Source organism: Ochlerotatus camptorhynchus, unplaced genomic scaffold (assembly GCF_037179485.1).
Source record: "Ochlerotatus camptorhynchus isolate MF236.1 unplaced genomic scaffold, CSIRO-AGI_Acam_v1.1 ptg000074l, whole genome shotgun sequence".
Lineage (NCBI taxonomy): Eukaryota > Metazoa > Arthropoda > Insecta > Diptera > Culicidae > Ochlerotatus > Ochlerotatus camptorhynchus.
Genome location: NW_027040564.1, coordinates 238,578 through 258,336, shown reverse-complemented (window position 1 = coordinate 258,336; position 19,759 = coordinate 238,578). Strand labels below are relative to the sequence as shown.

The 19,759-nt window shown below is 40.8% G+C and overlaps 1 protein-coding gene across 1 annotated transcript; it reads right to left on the bottom strand.

Moving 5' to 3' along the window:
- Window positions 1-18,481: 18,481 nt before the first annotated feature.
- LOC135697563 (uncharacterized) lies at window positions 18,482-19,401 on the bottom strand. Its single transcript, XM_065217325.1, has 4 exons — window positions 19,025-19,401; window positions 18,873-18,964; window positions 18,640-18,817; window positions 18,482-18,573 (listed from the first exon to the last, which is right to left on the bottom strand). Exons 1-4 carry the CDS (start codon window positions 19,161-19,163, stop codon window positions 18,482-18,484), a joined length of 501 nt encoding a protein of 166 aa, XP_065073397.1. The 5' UTR covers window positions 19,164-19,401.
- Between the last annotated feature and the right edge of the window lie 358 nt (window positions 19,402-19,759).

The following is a 19,759-nucleotide window of genomic DNA, read 5'->3' as shown; positions in this document are numbered from 1 at the left end:
GTAAGTGCTCCTAGAACACTAAGTTGAGAGCACGCAATAAGCTAATATGCGATATGCAATAAGCTTGAAATGCGAAGAAGAAAAAGAAGCATAGACTGGTGATGTATGGAACCATTTTTAATGGATTCTCCAGATGTTTTTCCACAAGAGTGGCAATATTTCATAACGTAAACGTAAAATGAGGTATTTTTTTAAGTCATTTTTTACAAACTTTTAAGAAATTTGAGTAAAATGCTCCAAAAACCCCAACTTGCCCTATTCTGCACAGAACGAAACCATTTCCATTGGATTCCTGAGACTTTTTCCCATAAGAATGATTTTATTTGCAAAGGTTAAATCAGCGCTGATCAGAGATAATGAATTTTGCTCTTTTTATGTCGATTTTTTCCCACTGTGCACTGGTAGGAACTGTAAATCTATGTCTGACGCCATTTTGAAATCCAAGCCAAAAGCCGGTACTGGCTGTTCAAAAGCCCGTACTGGCTTAGGCTATTATAAATAAACACTGCGAGCTAGACTCGTCCTGTTTACTGCACAAGCTGCATACCACATAAGACTCCAGAAATCTAACTAAAAACAATACTTTGTTTGATCATTATAGACACTTAGATACAATATATAAAAGTGGCGACGAGGATAAAAAAAAAATCGTCATGCATGTGATCAGACCGAGAAAGTGATAGTGGAAAGTGAAAAAAACTGAGAAACTTGTAGAACCACGGGGTGGGCTGCATTGTATTATAAATGCACCTGACTAAAGGACAAGCTAAATGGCTTGAACAATCCCGTTGCATTTGCAGTTAACATCGTCACCTACGCTAAAAAAAAACGGATGTTAGACGTATGCTATATATTATACGGTTGATGGACCGTCTGGCTGATGGGTGAAACAAGAAGCAGCGATCGGCATAGTTTGACGCTGAATTGTGCAATTCAATGTGTCTAGGAATAATACAGATGAAGTATCAGCAGTTTCTTTGTTTACGGTAAAGTGTAAGGGATTTCAAGGGCTTAACTATATTGGAAGGTTTGGTAAGAATAGTGATTTTTATGTTAAAAATGGACTTAAAAAGTGACTGCGGTGTGCGGTATTTATGTGCTTTGAAGCGGTAGTTTTTATTTTACAATACAGGCACATAGAAAGGTTAACATTGAAACCGTATTTGCCGTATAACTAGTGAATATGACGTTAAAACAAAAGCTGTATTGGCTCGTGAATAAAAGTGATTTCTCTCATTTCTTTTGTTTATGTCGGCGTTTGAGAAATTTCTCTGCAGCTTGATGGTGGTCATTTGATTACAACTAGACAATGAAGGAAGCATGGCTATCTGTGCTTACAATCGAAGGGATTCCTGTATGATTAGGATTGATGATGTGGTGATGAACGTATCACGTACGGAAACATCCGTTATTTGGAAAATCGCCGATCATAACAGATGTGAGCTGAAAGCACATACGGAAACGGCCAAATTTTGAGACTGCAGCCGTGTTTGTTGGTGGGCGATAAGGATGTTGATACGTGGCGGAGAATGCTTTTATGTCCAGAGCGGAAAAATACATGGAAATAGGGTTTTTCGCAAAATCTACTGGTTGTAGCGTTTTGATGTCTTCGAAAGAATTGTTGGTAATGATAAAGCGCATCTTTCCATAGGATCAGTCATTAGAGTGATTCAGTTTTAGGTTAATTTCAAAAATCTAACTGTTCAGGGACATTTTTGGGAACTTTTTTTGCTTCTTCAAAGTTGTAGAAGATGCAAAACCAAGCAACTTTGTTGAAGACGTCAAATTTTTATCTCACCATCTACGCAGTCTACGAACTGAAACAACTAGAAGGTTAGGGTGATTCATGAAAAAACTGTTTTTTGATCATAACCTTTTTTGCTTTGTATTTAGAGAAAACTGTTGTTGAGGACACTTTAAAAACTTTAAAAAACACACATTTTGATTACCTAATTATGACGTTTGGACCACTGAATCAAAAGATATTGTCATTTTAAGGATAGTGTTCAGTACAAAACGATTAGAATAGCTAGGTAGAAGGTTCGATGTTTTGTGTAGAGTTTCTCTTGATGTCTTTTGTTATCTGTCCTTATCACTTGTAATCATTTGTGTTAGTGTAGAGAAGAGAGCATTTTTACAGTCTGACCCGAACACAGACTCTCTAGGGCAAGCTAGGTAAGGAGGGTGAATAAACTGCCAACTAGGCTTTTGACCACCGCACGATACGGTCGTTTCTGTGTAGTCCACGCGTTTAATTTATAGTTCGTCCGAGTGATCCGAATTCCCCCGTTTTCAGTGGCCATATTCCACGCCGCGTGTGCAGCTTATCGAAGAGCGAACATATAAAAGTGGTCCTTCGAACCGGATGTTACCTTCCGGTGATGTTCTGGACTGGATAATTGGACAATTTCCCTGACGGTGACCACTGAAAACGTGGGGTTCGGACGTGTGCATTGTGTGATTGTGAAATGAACGCTGGACATTGTGCGCCTATTGTGTGATTGTACTATTCTGTACGATTGATTTGCATGAACAAAAGAACGATTTGATACAATTCGAACAAAATCGAAAACGCTGATCCCGATCAAAGTGCACGCCAAGTGATCGAAAAGTGGCCTACGGGCAATTTAATTGTTCACTAATCATACAGAGAGTGGGATATCGTGCTGTGAAGGTCTAAGGCCTGCGGTGTTGTGTGCCATTGATGAGTTCCAGCTGGATCGCCTCGTGGTTTGATCGCTGATGCCCTTCATGCTTTTCAGGTCGGTCCTAGGTGGAATCGGTAAGGTTAGAAATCAGGCAAGATCGTGCAAGTGGGTGTTTTGTTTCCGGGAGTAACTATTAGCCAACAATGGCGGCCGAGAGAAGGATTCTCGTTACTTCTTACTCTCGCATGGTGGATAGTATTGAGTCCCGTGCTGAGAAGTTGCTAATTTTTGTGCGTTCTTTTGATCCCGAGAAGCAAGAAAAATCTCTTCTCGAAGACAAGCTTCAGTCAGTTGAAGAAATGCGTTCATGAGACAGAGGTCAAGCTTTATGGGGTAATCAAGGAAGATGAGGTTGAATCGTGGCAAATGACGAGTGAAAAGTTGGAGGACATGATTGATGAAACGCGTCGTCTCATTCGGGACAAGCTTCGAGAAATTGATCCTCCGAAGCCCGTTTCAGCACCAGTTGTGGCTTCTACTTCTCAACCATTGCATCCCAAACTGCCAGACATTCCTCTTCCTCGATTCAACGGTCAACTAGAAGATTGGATTAGCTTCAAAAATCAGTTTTGTGCCCTTGTTAAGCGTCGTGAAGGTCTTTCGGAAAGCGAGAAGCTGTTCTACCTCAAGGCTGCCATCCAAGATGGTGCCGCTCGTCATGTTCAATCGACCGAAGATTCCTTTTCGTCCCTTTGGAAAGCCCTTTGTTCGGAGTTCGAGAATAAAAGGATCCTTGTCGACAAGCACATTGCCCAATTGTTCCACTTGAAGCCCATTGTTCGCGAGTCTGGTTCTGCGTTGCCATGCTAGCTAAATGATGTCACTCGGCATATTCGAGCGTTAGCCAATCTCGAATTGAAGCTTGAACCATTATCGGAACAATTTTTAATCCACTTGACCTGTACTCGCCTAGATGCTCGCACTCGTAAGGATTTTGAGCTTCAATTGATCGACAATGCGCTACCGTCTTGGGAGAAATTGCTGGATTTTCTTCAGTCTCGATGCCGATGTCTGGAGAGTATTGAACAGGATGGAAAAGAACCAGGGTTCAATCAGTCTACTCGTTCCAGGCCAGAACGATCTGGATCACACGTCGTGAAAATCTATTCCGATAAATCAAACCCTCCAAAATCCAACTATGGAAATGTGACCTGCTTTGTTTGCAAGGGCTCACACTTTCTAAATAGATGCGAGCAGTTTTTGAATCTCGCACCAAACGATCGTTTTGCGAAAATCAAGGGTTTGGGACTCTGCTTGAATTGCTTCAGTAATAAACACCACGTGCATGAATGCAAAGGTAGTTCATGTCGAAAATGTGGCCGTCGGCACCACACACTGCTTCACGAATCTGATTCTTCGTCGTCCACCACAAATGAGAATCGTCAACATTATGGACCAAGCTCGGGAAGTCGATCAACATCTTTTCCGTCTACTTCGTCGATCAATTCGTTAGTTGGGACTGTCGCTTTGTCGAACCCCCGAGCAAGTCAATACGTTCTCTACACTGCCGTAGGGTTAGTCGAGGACGCCCATGGAAACTCGATCAACTGCAGAATTTTACTCGATTGTGGGTCAATGCACAATCTGATCACCACAAATATTGTGAATGGGTTGAAGCTACCGAGATCAAATGCAAACGTCAGCATTGTAGGTGTTTCTGGGACACCACAAATAATCAAGAGCAAGGTCAGAGCAATGATCCGCTCTACCTTCATGTCCGATGCCTCATTCAACCTAGAGTTCCTGGTCATGAAAATGGTTACAACCGATTTACCGATACGATCATTTCAGGTAGATCCTGAGCGAATCCCAGCAGATGTAGTACTGGCTGATCCTTCGTTCAATCGATCGCGACGAATCGATATGCTGTTGGGAATCCAAGTGTTCAACGAGCTATTCACTGGTCAAACATTTTCATTGACAGATGATCACACGTTCTGGTGTAAGGAGACCATTTTTGGATGGGTAGTTGGTGGTGCAGTATCCGAGCAGGAAGCAGAGCAGTCTTCCGTGAACCATTGTGGAGTTGTGACAAACGAAGCGTTGAGTGAGCAGATCAGCAAGTTCTGGGAAACTGAGGCAATTCCCGAACCACGTAAGATGACCGAAGAAGAGCTAGCTGCCGAACAAAGCTTCAAGGACACATGCCGGAGACTTCCAGACGGACGGTACGAAGTTGGACTTCCGGTAAAGGAGAGCATCCGAGAGCTAGGCAACAGTGAGAAGATGGCATTACGCAGATTCGTACAGGTCGAGAGGAGGTTGATTCACAACCCGAACGTTTACGAGCAGTATCGAGCATTCATGGAAGACTACTATGGGCAAGGCCACATGATCAAGATCAATCAGGCAGTTGATAGCGCTTACTTCATGCCTCACCACGCGGTGTTCAATCCGGCGAGCACAACAACCAAAACACGAGTTGTGTTCGATGCGTCGGCCATCACAACAACAGGAACCTCCTTGAACGATCACTTCTACGTCGGTCCCGTGGTCCAAAGAAAGCTAGCTGACACTGTGCTGAGGTTCCGAATACCGAAGATCGCATTCACTGCTGACATTACGCAGATGTTCAGGCAGATTCTCATCAGGTTACTTGATCGCATGTACCAGCTAATTTTCTGGCGTTCACATCCAGACGCTTTCTTAGAGGTGTACCAGTTGGCAACGGTAACCTATGGCACTGCTTGTGCACCCTTTCTTGCGACGCGAGTATTGGAGCAATTGTGCAAAGACGAGAATGAGCGTTTCCCCTTAGCGTCGAAGGCGGGAACCGAAGATTTTTATATGGACGATCTTTTGAGTGGAGCTGATACTGTCGAAGAAGCATTAGCAATGCAAACAGAATTCATCGGAATGATGACCGCTGGTGGATTCGTGTTGCATAAATGGGCCTCTAATCATCCGGCGCTTCTGCAGCCTGTGCCAAATTCCAACACGGAGCAAGTTGCATTCTTCGAGGACGAGAAGACAACTAGAACCTTGGGGTTAACCTGGCAATCTCGCAACGATGTGTTCCTGACCAAGCTTCACGAGATTCAGTTCCACAACGGGCAACCAACGAAACGGTCCGTTTATTCGGATACTGCAATACTGTACGATCCACTGGGCTTGCTTGGCCCACTGATCTTTGCTGCTAAAGTTCGACTACAAAAGCTATGGCAGCTTGAAGTGCAATGGGATGAAGTCTTGGGCACCGAAGAAGCTGAATCATGGGAGTCTTTCCGGACCCAAATCATCAACATGGGCGAAATTTCGGTTCCACGTTGCGTACTACCACATGCATCACCACGATTGGTTGAGCTGCACGGCTTCTGCGATGCTTCCGACTTGGGTTATGGAGCATGTGCCTATATTCGCTCGGTGGGCAGCAACGACGAGTGCTCTATCCTATTGCTTACCTCTAAGTCTCGAGTCGCACCCCTCAAAAACGCTAAACTGACTACCGCACGCCTTGAACTATGCGGTGCGCTTGTACTTGCACGATTGATTTCTAACATAACGCACAATTTAAACATTGCCTTTTCCAGAATCACTCTCTGGTCCGATTCTACCACAGCTTTGACTTGGATCAGGACCGACCCAGGCAGACTGAAAACATTCGTCTGTAATCGGGTCATTGAAATCCAAAATTTGACCCATGATATGGAATGGAGGTACGTCAACACGCTCGACAACCCTGCAGATGTACTTTCGCGTGGCCTCCAACCTAGTGAGATGCAACAGTGTGATCAATGGTGGACAGGACCACCATTCCTGCGCAAGATCGATTCACCTTGGCCAAGCCAACCGCAACCCACACCCGCAGAGCAACTCCCGGAAACGAAAAATCTAACAGTAAACCTCACAGTCACTGATCCTCCTGTATTGGTCACCCTGTTCGAGATCGAGAGCAAGAACTTCAACAATCAACGTTGGTCCTCACCAGCATCGCTCAACGAGAAACCTTCTCCGATGAAATCAACCGCCTGAAATGTGGAAAGGTAATTCACAGTAAAAGCAAATTAATCTCGATTTCTGTGTTCCTAGACCAATCTCACTTTGCCGTCCGTGGAAGAATTCGTCACGCCGCTCTTCCCGTGGATCAGAAACATCCCATGGTCTGGTCACCCGTTCACGCTAGCTTTGGTCCGATCGTATCACATCGAACTCATACACGCTCCACCACAAATGCTTCTTGCAACGATGCGACGTCGCTATTGGATTCTTCACGGTCGCAGTACTGTTCGCAGCGTCATCCGAAAGTGTGTCACTTGCTTCAGGGTGAAGCCGACGGTGATGCAGCAAATGATGGGCGACTTACCCAGATCCCGTTTGGAAGGAGTCTACCCTTTTCTTAACGCGGGCGTCGACTTTTGTGGACCGATCTACATTCGCCAGCACAACAAGCGATCTACCGTCACCTACAAAGCGTATGTAGCAGTTTTTGTATGTTTCGCTACACGAGCGATTCACTTGGAGCTAGTGGGTGATCTGACTGCTGATGCCTTTATTGCGGCCCTACAACGCTTCGTCTCTCGAAGAGGTCAATGTGCAAAACTGTTTTCCGATAACGGCCTTAATTTCGTCGGTAGCAAAAACAAGTTGAGGGAAATGTACGACATGTTCCAGTCCCAGCAACTCAAAATCAAACTGGACGATTTCTGCACGAAGTCCGCTATGGAATGGCACCTGATCCCACCTCACGCCCCGCACTTCGGTGGACTGTGGGAGGCCGGCGTGCGATCTGCCAAATACCACCTGAAGCGCATTACTGGAACTGCCAACATGAACTTCGAAGAGTACACAACCGTTCTTGCCCGCATCGAAGCCCTGCTAAACTCAAGGCCTATCACTGCGCTATCGGAAGATCCTAATAATGCCAGTCCTCTCACCCCTGGACACTTCTTGGTAGGACGTCCACTGACTGATATTGCCGAACCAGACCTTTCGGACCGAAAGGAAACAACACTGTCGCGCTGGCAGCGGCAGACCCAGATGGTACAACACTTTTGGGCTCGCTGGTCGCAAGACTATATAACGACGCTGCAGAACCGGAACAAATGGCACAAACCCGTACCTGTGAAGCCGGGCCAAATGGTGATCATCCGAGAAGACAATTTGCCGACGATGAAATGGAAACTTGGGAGAATCGAGGACGTATTCCCTGGTCAAGACGGACTGGTGCGAGTAACAAACGTGCGAACTGGAAGTAAGGTGATCCGACGACCGATTGCCAAGCTGTGTTTACTGACGATCGACGACAACAATGTGCATCCCGATGATGAGCTCCACGCAGACGACGACGACGACTAAGAACGAACAGATTGAAATCATTCTATTTCAATGGGAGCAGCATGTTTAGTACAAAACGATTAGAATAGCTAGGTAGAAGGTTCGATGTTTTGTGTAGAGTTTCTCTTGATGTCTTTTGTTATCTGTCCTTATCACTTGTAATCATTTGTGTTAGTGTAGAGAAGAGAGCATTTTTACAGTCTGACCCGAACACAGACTCTCTAGGGCAAGCTAGGTAAGGAGGGTGAATAAACTGCCAACTAGGCTTTTGACCACCGCACGATACGGTCGTTTCTGTGTAGTCCACGCGTTTAATTTATAGTTCGTCCGAGTGATCCGAATTCCCCCGTTTTCAGTGGCCATATTCCACACCGCGTGTGCAGCTTATCGAAGAGCGAACAGTTAGAAACAAGTATTTTTCAAACTAATATAACTTTAAAACACGCAAGCTAATTGCAAATCTATTGAAAGTAATGGAAAGAAGAAACTTGGTTCTATATTTGCTGAAAAAATAGCAGAGATATCATTTTTTTAACTCGAGATAGGGGAATTTACGTATTCTCGGCAACCTAAGCAGCGACCTTCTTTCTATAGCGTTTTTCTCTAAGGAACGCACACATATGCAGTATTGGTTTGTTTACAATCTTTTGCTGCCAGCTGCTCTAACAATTTCAGTCGAAGGAATTGTCAAAAACTGTTTTGAAACGCTTTTACAAAGCTCCAATCTTCTCTAGTGAGAGCGAGTATTGTCGGCAACCAATTTTTCTTCGGCAACCGTTCCATTTGAACTGCATGTAAATCTGCTGTTCTATTATCGGCAACTCGAAATCAGCTACAATTTATAGTGCGTGTGTTTCATTTCAAGAAAACCTTGCTAGATTGCTTTTTCTCAGTGGTAAAAATATAGTCAAATTGAAGCTGAAAGCATAAATAATCGTTTTCATGCATTCAGCGAAGTGTTTTCGTAAGAAAATCCAGTGAAAATAGTGTTTCAATTTGGGTTGCCGAAAATAGTCTGGCATGCCGAAGCCGTCATTTCCCCTATTTGAATTAGAAAATTATCATTTTCTAAGGAAAAAAGCCATAGAACATGAATAAAAGTGGCAATAACCGGTCATTCACCGAAGACAGTAGAGTTTTACCGGGTTTTTGAACAGCAGATCAAGTCGGTATAATTTTCCAAAGATCGTTAAACGTGATACCTCTCTGACGATAATAGAATAAGGTATTGCTGAAGCCGTCATTTGCCCTATAAGTTGTTACTAAAACTGCTCCAAACAATCTAAATTGATCTTATTGAAATAATTTTCATATTTTTTTCAAATTATAATTATCGCGAAGGCCTTCTGATAGAAAGCATGCTGTGTTAAAAACGTCCTATGACTTCTTTACATCGTATTTTGAAGGATCTGAATGAATAAAACTCGTTCATGGATATTACAGACAAAGAGTACCTTGGGGTCAATTTGATGCAAGGGCACTTTGAAAGGCTGTAACTAATTCTTCCGTGACTAGGTGCGTCCTTCGGAGTACTGTAATACTAGATGAAAGCTACCCAAAAAAAAAAACTGAAAATTATTCATGGGAAACATTTTATTGAAATACTTACGTCAATTTGACCCTACATTAAAATTGTCGCATCGTAACGAAATTGCAATGGATATTTGAAATCTCAAATGTTTTGCAAAGTAAATTTAGTGAATTTTAGTAAGTCAGTTAAAATTATCAGACTTTTTGTGGAGGGACGGATCTCTCAGGGGGTGGGGTCATTGTAAAAGTATACCCATGATGGCATATTCTGATGTTAGAGATCTTTATATCACGAGAACCATATAGGATGTTGCTACCTTCTTCAAAGATGTTCAGGAGTACAAGGTCTTCAAATCTATGGAAAGAGAAATGTCATAATTTTCTCACTAGATAGTGCTAAAACGAAAATAACCGAGTAGCTCTATCTTACTTACACATTATATAACGCTATAAACAGATCCTGTTCATATAGATGGTTCCCGTCTTCAGCAAAGTTATTCACATGGGAAAGTTAATGCTTTTCCGTTGATAGGGTTTTTGATCTAATTTCCGTCCTACTAAGCACAACCCGCGCTTTAACTCTCTTTTTTGAACGGGTTTGAACAAAAGATGGAAAATTTATGTCAAAGATGACTTCTAGAATTATTCACCTTTCCATACGTACCGTTGGATTTGATAAAGAGCCACAAATTGATGAGATATTGTTCAAAATCTAATACTGCTTCTTGATTCTAAATTCGTCCTACGAGTTTCAATTCCGTCCTAACGCATTGAAACACCATTAGATTTTCTTCGTCCTACGGATAAACGTAGAAAAAGCGGATTCGCTAGGAGCGCTTCTTTTGTTTTGAGGACAATGAGCGTAAATATTCATACAATGTGCTCTAATAGGATTTATGTTGTAGCTAATGAACTAACGCATCAGAACAAACCGATTATTGATTTGTGCAAAGTGAAATCATTGATATTATTGATCTTTTTTGATCGATAGAACGGAAATGGGCGATTACGGCGAAGTAGCGCTCTACCCTACTGAATCCACACCCGTTCAAAGCACACCCAAATTTCGATATGCACCAATATCAACAAGCATTGGAAATTAGAAACATGGGATGTATTGAAATTTTGAACATATTCGTAAACACAATATTATTGTATAGTTATAATAATTCTACTACTGAAATGACAACTTCGATTCCAAGATTCCAAGTTTAGGGTAGTCCTACTAATGCTCAGGGAAGTCTTGCCGTAGTTCAGGGAAGGTCTGCCAAACTTCAGCGAAGTCCTGATGAAGATCAGGGAAGCCCTGCCAAAAGTCCTGCCGAAGTTCAGGAAAGTCCTTCCGAAGTTCAGGGAAGCCTTGCCGAAGTTCAGGGAAGTCTTGTTGAAGTTCAGGGAAGTTCTGCGGAAATTCAGAGAAGTTCTGTTGAAGTTCAGGGAAGTTCTGCCGATGTTCAGGGAAGTTTTTCCGAATTATAGGAAAGACCTACCAATGTTCAGAGAACTCCTGCCGAAGTTAAGAGAAGTTCTACAGAAGTTCAGGGAAGTCCTGCTGAAGTTCAGGGAAGTCCTGTCAAAGTTCAGAGAAGATCTGCCGAAGTTCAGGAAAGTTCTGCCGAAGTTCAGGGAAGGGCTGCTGAAGTTAAGGGAAGTCCTTTCCTTTCAATTCTTGGAAATCACGGAAGTCCTGATGAAGTTCAGGGAGCTCATGCCGAAGTTCAGGGAAGGCCAGCTGAACCTCAGGGAAGTCCTGCCGCAGTTCAGCGAAGGCCTGCCGAAGTTCAGAGAAGTTCGTGGAATTATCTAATTATCTTTGAAAATACCACGCTATATCAGAATACCTTCATCAAAAAGGCTGAAATTTTCACACAATAGAATGAAATACTTGTGAAACAACTTGTGGAAATCGAGGATCATATTTTTTTCCTTGATTTGTTTTTCATCGATCAATCGTTTTCGACGCCAGGGAGGCAACTCCCACATCTGGACCCTATCAACTCATGAGCCGGGGACCAACGGCTTTACTTCCCTTCAGAGATGTTATGCCTCAGAACATCCCGGTGGCGTCAACTGGGATTGAACTCAAACCTGCTGGGGTGAAAGATGATCACGCTTACCACTACACAACCGGCGCCACTCAGGATCAATTTTATTTAAGCAATATTTTATCTACCAATGGCAAAGGTGGGTGATTTCAAAAATAGTATAATTTATCTAATAATCTTTAAAAATATCCGGATACATCAGAAAACCTTCATCTAACTGGCTGAAATTTTTACAGAATATACTCAAATAATCGTGATAAAACTTGATAAATTTGAAGATCAAATTGGTTTAAAAAATATTGTAATGATCAATGGCAAAGGTGGATGATTTCTAGGGGGACGACTCTATCTACGACGCAGAAAAGATTGTGTTTTGCTGTGGTTAGCTGCACGCACGCTGAGTACAGAAGGAAGGATTTATGTTGATTTTGCAAGAAGATGCGAGAAATGAAAGATGATTTTTCGAAGATTGATACGCTAGTGTGAGATTTTTTGAGCATCTAGAATTAAGATCTAGATGTGTCAACCCCCCCGGAAGATTTCTACAATATTTGAAGAAATAGTTCAATTTATCTAATTATCTTTAAAAATACCAAGATATAACAGAATACCTTCATCAAATAGGCTGAAATTTTCGCCAAATATCCTCAAATACTTGTGAAACAACATGTGAAAATTGAGGAACCTTTAAATTTGAAAAATATTTCATTTAGCAATGGTAAAGGTGGGCAATTTCTAAAATAGTTCCATTTATATTTAAAAATATCCAGATATAATAGAAAACCTCCACCAAATAGGCTGAAACATTCATAGAGTATCCTTCAATTAGCTTACACATACACACACTTGAATTGTTTTTATTATTTCACAAGTACACGCATTTCCAACACGACTTAGAAATACTCTCAATTTAGAAATATTTTTACTTTTTATTTTCAAGCACACGCAACGGTGCTGATGGGTTTTCTTGCTAATTCATTCATGGATCGCCCCTTCGTCTGACTTTTTTTTTCGCTTCTTTGTTTTGTGCGAGGGTTCCAAATCACATTGTTCTTTATCCTGGAGCATGCTTACGCACAGATCCATGCAAAAGCCAGTTGATTGCTTAGGAAAACGAAATCTAATGCTTGGAATTGCGTTACAAAAAAAAAAAAAAAAACGGTTTGCATTGAAATAATGCATTTTATCTTTAATTTCATTTAAGCAATAAATCAATCTTTTTAAAATTGTAGAGATAGAAATTTGAGTTCTTTAATTTTGCACGGAAGAGTTTTTTCGATAAAGTGCTGCGTTATTTTGTAAAAAAAATCGATGAAGTGAGTCATTCTAAACCGATCCACTTTCATCTTAAGGAAAGAGTTTAGTTAACAATTCACTCACCAGGCGAATCTAGTGTGACAGTAATTTTGAGTTGTTTTCCCTAACTTAACATATGGGCTGGATAGAAGTTTTTCGTCTTCGACAAAGCTGTTCAGATGAACAAGATCTCTTTTACAGCAAAGAGTTCACCTAAGAAATAACTTACCATGTGGTGCTAGTGTGACATTCATTTTGAATTGTTTGCCTTAACTTATCACCTTGACTAGATAGAAGGTTTCCGTCTTCGGAAAAGTTGTTCAGATAACCGAAGGTAAAGAGCTCAGCTCAGAATTCACTCACAATGTGGCGCTAGTGTGATGTTCATTTGAAATTATTTGCCCTTACTTAACACATGGACTAGATCTAGGACTAGATAGACGGATCCCGTCTTGGGTAAAGCTGTTCAGATGGACAAGACTTATTCTAATGTAAAGAGTTCAGCTCAGAATTCACTCATCAGGCAGCGCTAGACTATAGACTATATATAGGCAGCGATAGAAGGTTTCTGTCTTCAGCAAAGTTGTTCAAATAGACAAGACCTATTTTGTGGAAAAGGGGGACCACATAATTCACTAACCTCGTGAACCTCACGTGACATACTTTTTGAATTGATTAACCTTACATCACAGACAAACAGACGTAACTCTTTGAAAAACTTGTTCTTGAAAACATAGTATCTCAAAACATATAACCTCAGTGACATCTCTCTGGCTTCTCGCGGAAAACAAGCTTGCTCGCTAACTCGTAAACAATATTGCATAAAAGTTCTATAGAATATATAGAAACGTCAAAGTGATCCGATGCCAGCGCTGCGGCGAGTAGTTCGCGGAACTGATTATATTCAAATCAACCGTTAAATGCATGAACGAAGATACACAATGAAGAGTTACGTCTGTTTGTCTGTGCTTACATCTTGACAAGATAGAAAGCTCCCATCTTCGGCAAACTTGTACAGATTGAGACTAGAAGAGACTTACTCTGGCTCGACCAAGACTCCCGGATAACCTAGTAGCACGAGACCCCTAAAATTTAGGGCCTAAACTGAGTCACAGGGCAGGCATTCTACTGGATAATTCGGAGGTTCACGCGGAACAAAGTGTGCAGAAACTGTGGAATTTCTTAACTGACTCAATATGGAGCAATAAATTGGAAAGTTGAAACGTGTGGGTTGCAAATGTCCAAATATGGCGGGATTGTATGGTGCGGTTTCTGCTGCTTTGGTACGTACCGGGGGTGATGCTGTTGTACGATGGCGAGTGCTCGCGGATGGTGGTTGCTTGGTGATCGGCGTTGTTGGTTGACCGCGATTACCGCGCCACGGAATCACGCTTCCATTGTTTCGCCACAATAGCGACTGACGCCTTGATCGGTGTTGAATGGTGGATCTTACGCTTGGGTTGGCGCGTTGCAATGGCAGACAGTACACAACCAGGTAATACAGCGATACCTGTGCCGCTGCCGAAGTAATCTTTTTCTGAGTCAATGGCGTCCTCCTTCATTGACGACATCGGTGGAACACGGACGAGACTGTATTGGCCACACTGAGCAGGGGAATTCCTCCTTAATGATTAATATTTTGTCCGAAGAAACTCTCACTCAGCGGCTTCTAAGCCTGAGAGTAGATGGTTCTTGACGGTTACACCAAGACAGCTTTAACTGGCTTGGCCAAAACGTGTCGATCGTGCGGATAATGTCAAAATGATAATAATAAATATTGTGTTGGAGTGTTCGACTGTGAGGTTTTGCAATAATCAGTTTCGGCTTGGAGTCGAAAGATCTTTCTCTTCTTATTCGCATTTCAAGCTTATTGCTTCGTGCATATTAGCATATTGCGTGCTCTCAACTTAATGTTCTAAATTCACTTCACCAGTTAATAATTGAGAGCTTTCGATGAAAATTACCAATGCATGAATTTGTATATTGTGTGGCAAGCACAATGATACTCTATGCCCAGGGAAGTTGAGAAAATTTCCAACCCGAAATATTCCCTCGACTGGACCGGGAATCGAACCGTCGTCTCCGGTTTGGTAATACCGTGCCTTTACTGACTACACAGATAAAAATTCTGAATTTTAATAGTGATGTAAACATTCATTCACGTAAACTTGTATTTCAGTTCACGCAACCGAGCAACTTGTAAACAATGTTGTTTACAACAATGGGCTTTTGTATGCGATATTTTCTACATTGCAAGAAATGTATCAGAACTTTACATGATATATAATGTAAACTTATATGATATGTGACGCTCCATTTATGTGCATCATACTGAACAGAAATTTACACTACTTTTTCGAGCTGTGTAGGCTATGAGGCGTACACTGATAAAAATTCTGAATTTTAATTGTGATGTAAACATTCATTCACGTAGACTTGTTTTCATTTCACGCAACCGAGCAACTTGCAAATAATGTTGTTTACAAAGATGGGCTTTTGAATACAATATTTACTACATTTCATGAAATGTGTCAGAACTTTACATGACATATAATGTAAACGTATATGGTATGCGACGCTGCATTTATGTGCATCATATTGATCAGAAATTTATACTACTTTTTCGAACTGTGTAGGGACAAATTACAAAACTAATTTGTTCTGATGAGTGATTGCCAGACAACCAAGCCAAAACTGATTATTGGTAATAATAAAAAAAAAGGTTCTGAAGGACAAATTGTGGTATTAGCCACAGCCAATGTTGAAATTTCTACGGACTAGTAACCTGTATCGAACAGCAGTAACAGTAGAAGTCGTTCACTGCACTTATGGTCACTTTCCTAAACTTACTCACGTCTTGGTCACACGCAGGCATGAAAAATCATTTGCATTCATTTCGTGCATTCATTTACATTCATTTGCCCCTAACTTTTTTCATCAACAAAATTCCTCAAAATGATGTATGGAACTTTTGTAGGTTTTGCTATTACCTACAACTTTTGTTAACAACTCAAATCCGTATCTCTTATTCATGACGAATCAGAGCGAACAGAAGCCACTACTGTTTTTCAGTGAATGTATTTTACATTCACTGAAAAACAGTAACAATTTCTGGCCGCTCTAATTTGTGATGCATAAGAGATACAGATTTGAGTTATGGGCAAAAGTTATAGCTAATAAAAAAAACCTACTAAAGCTCTAAACAACATTTTGCGGAATGCTGTTGATGAAAAAAGTTAGAGGCAAATGAATGTAAATAAATGCATGAAATCAATGCAAATGATTTTCCATGCCTGGTCACACGTAAGCCGGATTACTTATGAGCAATTGACGACTATCCCAGTTATCAGCCTGCCACTTTTTCCAATCCACTTTCCAAGTTTATAACCACGCATCCATATCCATCTCCTTATTCTATGTAATTTTCCTACCAAAGTTGATTTTTTTTACTCCCTTTCGGTGTTGTTTCACCCAAGTGACCCAATTTAGTTATTAAATTTACATCAATTTCTGACTAATCCAACTAACAAAAAGCACATATTAAAATTATGGACAATGTAACTCAACGGTTACAGGATGGACCAGGTCTTTTCTATGATAAACAGTTTAGCTCAGAATTTACTATTTGTTAGCACTATTGTTTTACGTTTTTTTTTTTGGTCCCACTTGACAACTTGTCAAGATAGAAGGTTTCTGTTTTCGGACAAGTTTTTAAGATGAACTAAATCAATTCTGTGGTAGTCATCATAGTTTTGAATTCGCTCCCAAGGGATCGATAGAGCGTAATTTTTTTTTAATATTTATTGCTTTTATTTGTCATTTTAACTAAGCAATCCTGGCCAGAGGAAAAAATAATCCATTTGTTTCCAACTCTGTTCAGAAGATTCCTGTCATCTACATTTAGAAAAAAAAATACGCAATTCAATTTAAGCTTTCGTTTATTTTTTTTTCACTATTTAATTTACTTGGAAGGCCCAATCGCGTTAGCTTTACGGAGCCGCTAGTTCATTGTTCTTTGTTTGTAACAAAATTCACTTAATTCTATGTATAGTAGGAGTTGGGCCGAATACTCGTGGCTTACCCGAGGTTAGAGAGGTAAATTGTCGAAGGATAGGATCAGCTTGGGGCTAAGGTTTCGTTGTCTCATGCTTTCGTTTACCTGAAAATGTTTTCTCAAAAATAAGATACGGTTCATATCAGATACTTTTGTTCAAAACTAATCATCATCATCTTCGCTTGGCATTTCAATGCAGTTTTGACAAATCGAATACATATGATCATAACAAACATATTTGTGACATAACGAACATTACGTCGAAACTTTCTTGTCACTGAACCGTGGATATATTGAGCATCGGAAATGTATACAGGTACTCTCTCTTTCTAGGGTATATCCCATTTGGCGAATAGCATAGCTTATTCATGAATTAAATTTACCCGTTTTATGATTTCAGCAAAAATGCTTGTGTCTTCCTACTGCCTATACTAAGGAATTTAATTCAAAACAGTTTAAACCTATTAAATTATTCACACATTTAAATAAAATTCCTGATCGATGCAATCACCACCCTTAATTAAAATATTCTCTATCCTAGTTCTTTAATGTCTTCTCTAGCTCCTGAGGGTTGATATAGTACAATGTATTCAAATTTGGCTGTTTACAAAATGAATTAAAAAAAAGTACCTTTTTGACACTGGTTTCAGTCAGCTTGGGGAAAGATGAGCACCCCTGCGGGAGAAAACGTGCACCTATACCAGAATTTGTTCTTATATGATATTTTTAAGTTTTAAAGAATCATTTTCCTAAGTTTATCAAAATAAAACACCAGCACGAAGTTGCAACATCAATTGAAAGTTTTAACAATCGAAACAAAAACAGGGATTTTGACTATATAGTAAATATTACAAATTTCTGGGTACTTATTTAATATTCCGAAATATTTTTTTGGAACGTTGCATATTAGAATCACTGGTTATTGGTATGTATGAGCAGTTCTCAAAAATATAGTATTTTTTGCGTCCTTTATTGGACATGGTACATACCGAAGCTGAATTTTTATGCTTTAGGTAAATTTATTCTAGGCGGTCCATTATAGGATGGGAACAATTTTATGTTCGACCCACAGTGTTCCATAATATTTCAATGATTACTTATTGTATGTATGAGATACATTACATAAAAGATAAACGTGTACTTCTTTGAATACCTATACTGAAACAATAATTTAAAGGCCATGAATTCAGTGTCAATGGCTAAACAATAACTAGGGGGTCCATAAAGGGTCAAGTCACCCAAGATCTTGTGTAAGAAAATGTAAACCTTCCGCACTCCATTGTAAGCAAATTTAAGAAATATTAAGAAACCCCCCCCTCTTCCCTCTTCCACTCTATTCCCTTAAATAATATGTAGAAGAACCCATTTCCTCTTTTTACGACATCCCATCAACACCACTAGCTAAGTCGTAGTAAGTTTACTGCCATTATATGCATAAGTGACCCACGATCCATAATGATTGCATGGAACATGGGACAGTTATGCGTATAATGGTAGTTTACTTACACTTCAATTAGGAATGTTTATCAGTCTATCAACTGCCTATTACAGCTCTCCGAACTTTTAATCGTTAGTCATGACCTGTTGCTAGCTGTTTCCTCTTGCAAAGTTTGAAGCGTATATTTCTGCACACCATCTAGAATCCACAGCTCCAAACCGGTAGCGGCTATTCGTGAAAATACAACATTTAACCTTATTGATCATTTGAGAGCCCTTCCCTGCGGAACCTCACCTGTTATTGCAATCAGCAAAATAGTTGTGGTATTCTTAAATCGTACGACTTCCGGTGTAACTTCTTCGTTGATTTCCGCAACCATCAATGAGGCACTTTCGTACGTCAAACGGATAGTCAGAACCAGACTTCGTACCAACATGAACGTCCGGCTGATGTGGATGTATCCTGATTCGCCCTGTTGGAGAAATTTTTGTTATTGAGTGTGAGCGCTATCGTGCTTCCTTCTATACCTCTTCAATTCCCAATTTGACGAAGATTGAAAAAGTTGCCGACAGCAGACACACAATCATGCTGATAATAGAAATCAGCAGACTCTCAAATCCTGCAACGATGTTTATCAATACAGATTACGTCATCATTGACTGTTCAAAGTTTCACTCACCAGCATTACAATAGTACTGAACGCAAACGGTTTTTATGTCCACGATGTTGGCGAAGGAGTAGATTGCTCCCGCAACAGAACAGAGAAAGCAAAGTACGACGTAAATGTAGCCGATCCTGCGAAACCAATTCACGTTCATGGTTAGGCCTCGGTGCTCGGTAGCGGCTTTGAGTTTGAATAGTAGTAGCAGCAGCAAGAGCTGCGGTGAGACTGTTCAATGGTTGGATAAACACTACGAGTTGCACTGGATGAATGAAACTAACGAAATGAATGCCGCGTGTGCATCGACAGAGGCTGGATATGAATTATTGTTGGGAACTCCGTAATCTTCGGTAGGTGATTCCAGTACAGAAGGTGGTTTCAATCAGCAGCATGGAAGTACGCTAGAACAGGGATTTTCGTAATCGAGGTGGAACGAGATCTAATAACCGACTGACTGCGTGGCAGGCGACAGCGTGGAGGCGTGTAGACAATTTTCAATCATATTGTGAAATTGTTCTGCTTCTTCATACTTTCAGCTTGTTATTCCCACCTTCAAATTGACGTTAATTACACGGAAAGACGAAACAACTCAAAGTTAATAGCGAATTTGTTTTTGATTCAGTTCCAACCAGGATCGGGTATCAATTGTTGTCAACGTTTGTTTTTGTAACCTGGCTTGGGTTGAGATTCGCACTGGCAATAAGCTCGGGTTCGCACGGGTTGGAAATGTTTCCAAGCTGGATAGTAAACATA